General features: G+C 42.9%; 1 protein-coding gene across 1 annotated transcript in view; it reads left to right on the forward strand.

Moving 5' to 3' along the window:
* The window catches only part of LOC110496862 (adhesion G protein-coupled receptor B2), a 472,722-nt gene that overhangs the window by 448,109 nt on the left and 14,613 nt on the right, over positions 1-10,000 (forward strand). Inside the window, exons 31-32 of the mRNA XM_036953306.1 lie at positions 294-329; positions 2,144-2,260. Of these exons, the coding sequence (XP_036809201.1) occupies positions 294-329; positions 2,144-2,260 (153 nt within the window). The remainder of the gene's footprint in view (positions 1-293; positions 330-2,143; positions 2,261-10,000) is intronic.

The raw sequence follows: 10,000 nt of genomic DNA on the forward strand, positions 1-10,000 counted from the left end.
AGAGAGAGAGAGAGAGAGAGAGAGAGTTAAATAAAGCTTATAAAGCTTGTTTAATTCAAAAGCAATTTACAGTGAACACATTTATTCAGAATATGTTGACCATGTGGGAATCAAACTAAGAAAGGCTTTGTTGCATGTTCCATTAACGTAGCCATCAGAACTACGTAATAATTACATTTTTACCACGCATTAGGTTTGTGTTTGTGTGTGTTGATGATTAGAGGAGTGGTCCATGGATCTACAGACATTGATCATATCTTCTCTCCCCCTGCCCCTCACCCCTCCTCCCTCAGAGGAAAAGAGTACGGTACTCTGAGCTGGACTTTGAGGTAAGATCCCCCCCCTTCACCCTCCGATCAGCCTGTCTCTGCTTCTGTCTGCTTCAGCCAGGTTGAGTGACGCGTAGAGGAGCCAATGGCATCGCTAAGCCCCTTACCTTTGCGCCTGTGTCTCCCTTGCATTTGACTTGGTACAGTCCAACCCATGTATAGTGTGCCAGTTTCTACAACAAGGATCTAGGGCACCCCCTGTAACTAGATGGATTTGGTTTTGACTGATTTTACCTTGATTGGACAAATTATTTATATCTTGTACAGACAAAAAATGACTTTATTGAACTTTTTTTCAATCTGAGTCAGTCAACCATTTCAATCAGAATGGAAAAAGCACAATGGGGTGCCAGGGCCTGGTTGAAGGAACAATGGTGCAGTAGGAAGCTTTGAGTGGATGAATTAATTAATGAAAATGTGATTGACGGTGAGTTGGTGTTTTTGAAAGTTTGGTAGTAGATGTGTGTTTTGCGGGTAATTACATGTGTGTGCGTGTTTGTGTGTGGGTTGGAGCGCATTAGTCGCTCCATGGAATGAACACGCCCTGGGAATCTGGCAAATCTCCAGTCTCAAACAGCCCCGAAAAACGTAACTAAATCCCTTTGCTTCACCTCCTTAAGTGAACATTGGCTTTCCTCCTTCCCTTATCCTTGTAAAGACTGGAGACTTGCTTTCCACTGTGGACTGTTGCACAACTAACAGGCTAACAAGCACTAGCGCTTAGCTACAGTATGATAACCTGGAGTAGGATGATGTTGCCTAAGGGCAACTATTACCCAGAGCTTGTAACCCTTCCTGACTGGCGTAGTCTGTGAAACTGCATGATATTTTCCGTAAAATGGCTGGATTCCTGTGTCAAAATGGACTCCAATGAAGCCCTCTACCGAGTAAGTGTCTGAGAGAGAATGATTCAAGGTAGAGTCAGAGTTCAAAAATACAAATAAAGAAAAGAGCAGTGATGACAGAGGAAGAGAGAGAGATTTGAAGTGCAGAAGAGGTGAACTTTAAAGGAAGTAGGCCTACACGTAAATTAAGTGACTTATAAAGGCCGACTCAGAGAGGGAGAACTGACAGACAAGGAGAGGGAGAGAAGAGAGTGCAGACTCTGTGGTAATCGGTGGCAACAGTCGCAGCCAGCCTTGGCCAGAGTGTCTGAGTGTGTGAGGATCGCCGTCTGGCCCCTGTGTCTCTCTTGGCCCTCGAGCTGCTGCGTCGATTAGCCGCCGCCATGCTGCTAAAGTGCTAGACATTAGCGAAAAGAAGTCGCTGTGACAAGGTCTCTCTCCTGTCAGGGACTTCCACTTGTAATAGGATGTAGTTGCTCTTAGATGCTGGGATACAGTCATTTAAAATTTGATTTGAGTCTTTACCTGTTTAAATGGTGAGGGTGAAGATTTGGGGAGGGTAAGCTGATCCTAAATCTGTGTTTACAGGGAATTTTTACTCAGTTCCATATCACTGTAGGCTAGTTGCTAACTAGCTAATGCTTCCTTGCTAGCTAGCTACCGCTAACATTAACGCGGCCTGCTTGGCTCTCATATCCATTCAGAGCAAACTCAGATACATCTCACAGCACAGGCAGCATCAAATCCTAAAAGCGAGACAGGGAGATGTTAGAGAGAAGATGAGAGGACTCTATTTATCCATCCCTCTCTTCCCCTCCTCCCCCTCGCCGCGGATGGCATCAAACTGTCCCTTGGCCTCTTCCGCTTCTTCGGCCTCTCTTCCCTCAAACCGCCCTACCTATCCGTGTCTCTTTAGCTATTATTTTCTTATTCTGTTCATTTTTTGTTGTACCTTCCTCTCCCTTCCAGAAAGTGATGCACACTCGCAAACGACACTCTGAGCTGTACCATGAGCTCAACCACCCCACCACCAAGTTCCACACCATAGACAGGTATAACAGGGACCCCGCCATGTCCACCTTCAAGGTAAGAGCCCAACCATACGGGGCGAGTTGGAAACGGGAGCTAGCTTCCCCGTACCTCTGACCCCTGCAACCCCCACGCCACTCCCTAATTCCCCCCCCCCCCCCCCCACACACACAGACTGAGCTCATTACCACCTCTCGTCGTCACCTGTGAAATAGTATCGTTAATAAGCGCATCTAGCATCTTCACAGCGATGTGTGAGTGTGTTTGTTGTCACCTAGTGTGGTAATGTTAGTACTGAGCATCCTCCCCCTCTCACACACACACCTTTTAGTTAGAGAACATACTAAGGGCTCAATCCAAACTTGACATCCACACTTCTATCTCAATCTTGTAACAGTGACAATGATGTAACAGTGATATTAACACTGCACAGAATGTAGTGACCAGTAGAAAAATGATCTTAAATTCACTGGATCACATATCCATTCTAGTGCACAACTCTTTGGTTTTCAAATGCAATTTAATTATGTAACTTAAATGTATTATAAACTTGTTTGTTAAACTTGAACCAGAGCTAACCATGACTAAAGCTATTCTTTTATTTCTTTGTTTTTGTGCTTTTGAATGTTCAAATGCCTTAACATTTTTAACAATGCACAGTTTTATTGGGCTGGAGAGCAACATAACTACCTCATAAACATTTCATAACCTTTTTATTCCAAGCATAATAAGAGCTAAGGGATGTGCAATGTCACCTTTTATCAGCCTGTGTGTGTGTCTACGTGCATTCGTGCGTGTTTGTGTATTTGTCTGTGCACGTGTGTGTATGGCTATGTGTTTGTAGGTGCTTGAGTGTGTGTGTGTATGTGTGTGCGTGTCTACGTGTTTGTCTGTGTGTGCTTGAGTGTGCTTGTCTTTTTGTGTGTGTGTGTGTGTGTGTGAGAGTGTGTGTGAGAGTGTGTGTGTGTGTGTGTGTGTATGTCTCAGTGTGTGTGTGTGTGTGTATGTGTGTGTGTGTGTGTGTGTGTGTGTGTGTGTGTGTGTGTGTGTGTGTGGGGTGGGGGAAATAACGTCTGCGTATCGTTAATGCACCATTAGCACCAGACTAAGGAGTCCCTGCTTTCACTGACCTTCATAGAGCTTATTTCATCAAGATTTAAACACCACTCAGACACACATACACACACATACACACACATACACACCTCATCTCCAGGAGCTGCAGTACAGATACGGTACATCAGACAGTGATGAGTTATTCAGCCTTGATATCTGTACTTTCCCAGGGCACCTGTAGTCTGCTGGTTCACATCTCATGTACACTGGAAGCAGAGGAACAGAGGACACACACACACACACACACACACACACACACACACACACACACTGAGGCACACACACACACTGAGACATACACATACACCCTGAGACACACACACACACACACACACACACACACACTGAGGCACACACACACACTGAGACACACACACACACCCTGAGACACACACACAAACACACCCTGAGACACACACACACACAAACACACAAACACACACACACACACACACATTGAGACACACACACACAAACACACACTGAGACACACATGACACACACACGCTGAGACACACACACACACATACACACATACACACACACACTGAGACACATGCACACAGATACACACATACACACACCCTTACACTTCTCATATTTCCCAGGCCAGAGCAGCAGCCTCTGCTGTCGTTTCTCGTTTCCTCAACCTCTTGATGAAGTGTTCCAGGATCACCACCCAGTTCTCTCTTCAGTTATTACTGGGCAGCAAAAAGGACCAATCACAGAATACTGAGCCAAGCATATGTTTGCCGGTTTACTAGTCATTTGATTCCGTTCAGAACTATTCTAGGCAAAGCATGTTGAGGAACTGACATACTGGATTTAAGTCATTCTAACACACATAAACTCAGCAAAAAAAGAAACGTCAATACATAACTAGATTCAACAACTGAGACATAAACTGAACAAGTTCCACAGACATGTGACTAACAGAAATGGAATAATGTGTCACTGAACAATGGGGGGTCAAAATCAAAAGTGGCCACCAGCTGCATTAAGTACTGCAGTGCATCTCCTCCTCATGGACTGCTCCAGATTTGCCAGTTCTTGCTGTGAGATGTTACCCCACTCTTCCACCAAGTAACCTGTAAGTTCCCGGACATTTCTGAGGGGAATGGCCCTAGCCCTCACCCACCGATCCAACAGGTCCCAGACGTGCTCAATGGGATTAAGATCCAGGCTCTTCGCTGGCCATGGCAGAACACTGACATTCCTGCCTTGCAGGAAATCACACACAGAATGAGCAGTATGGTTGGTGGCATTGTCATGCTGGAGGGTCATGTCAGGATGAGCCTGCAGGAAGGGTACCACATGAGGGAGGAGGATGTCTTCCCTGTAACGCACAGCGTTGAGATTGCCTGCAATGACAGCAAGCTCAGTCCGATGATGCTGTGACACACCTCTCCAGACCATGACAGACCCTCCACCTCCAAATCTATCCCACTCCAGAGTACAGGCCTCGGTTTAACGCTCATTCCTTCGACAATAAATGTGAATCCGACCATCACCCCTGGTGAGACAAAACCGTGACTCGTCAGTGAAGAGCACTTTTTGCCAGTCCTGTCTGGTCCAGCGACGATGGGTTTGTGCCCATAGGTGACGTTGTTGCCGGTGATGTCTGGTGAGAACCTGCCTTACAGCAGGCCTACAAGCCCTCAGTCCAGCCTCTCTCAGCCTATTGCGGACAGTCTGAGCACTGATGGAGGGAGTGTGCATTCCTGGTGTAACTCGGGCAGTTGTTGTCGCCATCCTGTACCAGTTCCGCAGGTGTGATGTTCCAATGTACCGATCCTGTGCAGGTGTTGTTACACATGGACTGCCACTGCGAGGACGATCAGCTGTCCGTCCTGTCTCCCTGTAGGACTGTCTTAGGCATCTCAAAGTACAGACATTGCAATTTGTTGCCCTGGCCACATATGCAGTCCTCATGCCTCCTTGCAGCATGCCTAAGGCACGTTCACGCAGATGAACAGGGACAGTGGGCATCTTTTTTTTGGTGTTTTTCTGAGTCTGTTGAAAGGCCTCTTTAGTGTCCTAAGTTTTCATAACTGTGACCTTAATTGCCTACCGTCTGCAAGCTGTTAGTGTCTTAGCGACCGTTCCACAGGTGTATGTTCATTAATTGTTTATGGTTCATTGAACAAGCATGGGAAACAGTGTTTAAACCCTTTACAATGAAGATCTGTGAAGTTATTTTTATGAATTATCTTTGAAAGAAAGGGTCCCGAAAAAGGGACGTTTATTTTTTTGCTGAGTTTATATACAGTCATACTAACACACACACACATACACACAGTCTTACTAACACACACACATACACACAATCTTACTAACACAAACACACATACACACAGTCTTACTAACACACACACATACACACAATCTTACTAACACACACACGCATACACACAATCTTACTAACACACACACATACAAACAGTCTTATTAACACACACACATACACACAGTCTTACTAACACACACACACACATACACACAGTCTTACTAACACACACACATACACACAGTCTTACTAACACACACACATACACACAGTCATACTAACACACACACATAAACACAATCTTACTAACACACACACACATACACACAGTCATACTAACACACACACATACACACAATCTTACTAACACACACACATACACACAGTCTTACTAACACACACACATACACACAATCTTACTAACACACACACACATACACACAGTCTTACTAACACACACACAGACACACAGTCATACTAACACACACACATACACAGTCTTACTAACACACACACACACACACAGTCTTACTAACACACAAACATACACACAATCTTACTAACACACACACATACACACAGTCTTACTAACACACACACATACACACAATCTTACTAACACACACACACATACACACAGTCTTACTAACACACACATACACACAGTCATACTAACACACACACATACACACAATCTTACTAACACACACACGCATACACACAATCTTACTAACACACACACATACACACAGTCTTATTAACACACAAATACACACAGTCTTACTAACACACACACACACATACACACAGTCTTACTAACACACACACATACACACAGTCTTACTAACACACACACATACACACAATCTTACTAACACACACACACATACACACAGTCATACTAACACACACACACACATACACACAATCTTACTAACACACACACACATGCACACAATCTTACTAACACACACACATACACACAGTCATACTAACACAAACACACATACACACAATCTTACTAACACACACACGCATACACACAATCTTACTAACACACACACATACACACAGTCTTACTAACACACACACACATACACACAGTCTTACTAACACACACACATACACACAGTCATACTAACACACACACATACACACAATCTTACTAACACACACACACATACACACAGTCATACTAAAACACACACACATACACACAATCTTACTAACACACACACACATACACACAATCTTACTAACACACACACATACACACAGCCTTACTAACACACACACATACACACAGTCTTACTAACACACACACATACACACAGTCTTACTAACACACACACATACACACAGTCTTACTAACACACACACACATACACACAGTCATACTAACACACACAGACATACACACAGTCTTACTAACACACTAACACACATACACACAGTCTTACTAACACGCACACATACACACAGTCTTACTAACACACACACATACACACAATCTTACTAACACACACACATACACACAGTCTTACTAACACACACACACATACACACAGTCACACTAACACACACACATACACACAGTCTTACTAACACACACACATACACACAATCTTACTAACACACACACATGCACACAGTCTTACTAACACACACACACACATACATACAGTCTTACTAACACACACACATACACACGGTCTTACTAACACACACACATTCACACAGTCATACTAACACACACACATACACACAGTCTAACAAACACACACACACACACACACACACACACACACACACACACACACACACACACACACACACACACGCACACACACAGTCTTACTAACACACACACACACACACATACACACAGTCTTACTAACACACACACATACACACAGTCTTACTAACACACACACATACACACAGTCTTACTAACACACACACACATACACAGTCTTACTAACACACACACACATACACACAGTCTTACTAACACACACACATACACACAATCTTACTAACACACACACACACACACACACACACACACACACATACACACAGTCTTACTAACACACACACATACACACAGTCACACAAGCACACATACACACATTCACACTAACACACATACACACAGTCACACAAGCACACATACACACATTCACACTAACACACATACACACAGTCTTTTTTTGCTGAGTTTATATACAGTCATACTAACACACACACACATACACACAGTCTTACTAACACACACACATACACACAATCTTACTAACACAAACACACATACACACAGTCTTACTAACACACACACATACACACAATCTTACTAACACACACACGCATACACACAATCTTACTAACACACACACATACAAACAGTCTTATTAACACACACACATACACACAGTCTTACTAACACACACACACACATACACACAGTCTTACTAACACACACACATACACACAGTCTTACTAACACACACACATACACACAGTCATACTAACACACACACATACACACAATCTTACTAACACACACACACATACACACAGTCATACTAACACACACACATACACACAATCTTACTAACACACACACATACACACAGTCTTACTAACACACACACATACACACAATCTTACTAACACACACACACATACACACAGTCTTACTAACACACACACAGACACACAGTCATACTAACACACACACATACACAGTCTTACTAACACACACACACACACACAGTCATACTAACACACAAACATACACACAATCTTACTAACACACACACATACACACAGTCTTACTAACACACACACATACACACAATCTTACTAACACACACACACATACACACAGTCTTACTAACACACACACATACACACAGTCATACTAACACACACACATACACACAATCTTACTAACACACACACGCATACACACAATCTTACTAACACACACACATACACACAGTCTTATTAACACACAAATACACGCAGTCTTACTAACACACACACACACATACACACAGTCTTACTAACACACACACATACACACAGTCTTACTAACACACACACATACACACAGTCATACTAACACACACACATACACACAATCTTACTAACACACACACACATACACACAGTCATACTAACACACACACACATACACACAATCTTACTAACACACACACACATGCACACAATCTTACTAACACACACACATACACACAGTCATACTAACACACACACATACACACAATCTTACTAACACACACACGCATACACACAATCTTACTAGCACACACACATACACACAGTCTTACTAACACACACACACATACACACAGTCTTACTAACACACACACATACACACAGTCATACTAACACACACACATACACACAATCTTACTAACACACACACACATACACACAGTCATACTAACACACACACACGTACACACAATCTTACTAACACACACACACATACACACAATCTTACTAACACACACACATACACACAGCCTTACTAACACACACACATACACACAGTCTTACTAACACACACACATACACACAGTCTTACTAACACACACACATACACACAGTCTTACTAACACACACACACATACACACAGTCATACTAACACACACAGACATACACACAGTCTTACTAACACACACACATACACACAATCTTACTAACACACACACATGCACACAGTCTTACTAACACACACACACACACATACATACAGTCTTACTAACACACACACATACACACGGTCTTACTAACACACACACATTCACACAGTCATACTAACACACACACATACACACAGTCTAACAAACACACACACACACACACACACACACACACACACACACACACACACAGTCTTACTAACACACACACATACACACATACACACAGTCTTACTAACACACACACATACACACAGTCTTACTAACACACACACATACACACAGTCTTACTAACACACACACACATACACAGTTTTACTAACACACACACACATACACACAGTCTTACTAACACACACACATACACACAATCTTACTAACACACACACACACACACACACACACACACACACACACACACATACACACAGTCTTACTAACACACACACATACACACAGTCACACAAGCACACATACACACATTCACACTAACACACATACACACAGTCACACAAGCACACATACACACAGTCTTACTAACACACACACATACACACAGTCATACTAACACACACACATACACACAGTCAAACTAACACACACCCATACACACACACAGTCAAACTAACACACATACACACAGTCACAGTAACACAAAC

Source organism: Oncorhynchus mykiss, chromosome 18 (genome assembly GCF_013265735.2).
Source record: "Oncorhynchus mykiss isolate Arlee chromosome 18, USDA_OmykA_1.1, whole genome shotgun sequence".
Lineage (NCBI taxonomy): Eukaryota > Metazoa > Chordata > Actinopteri > Salmoniformes > Salmonidae > Oncorhynchus > Oncorhynchus mykiss.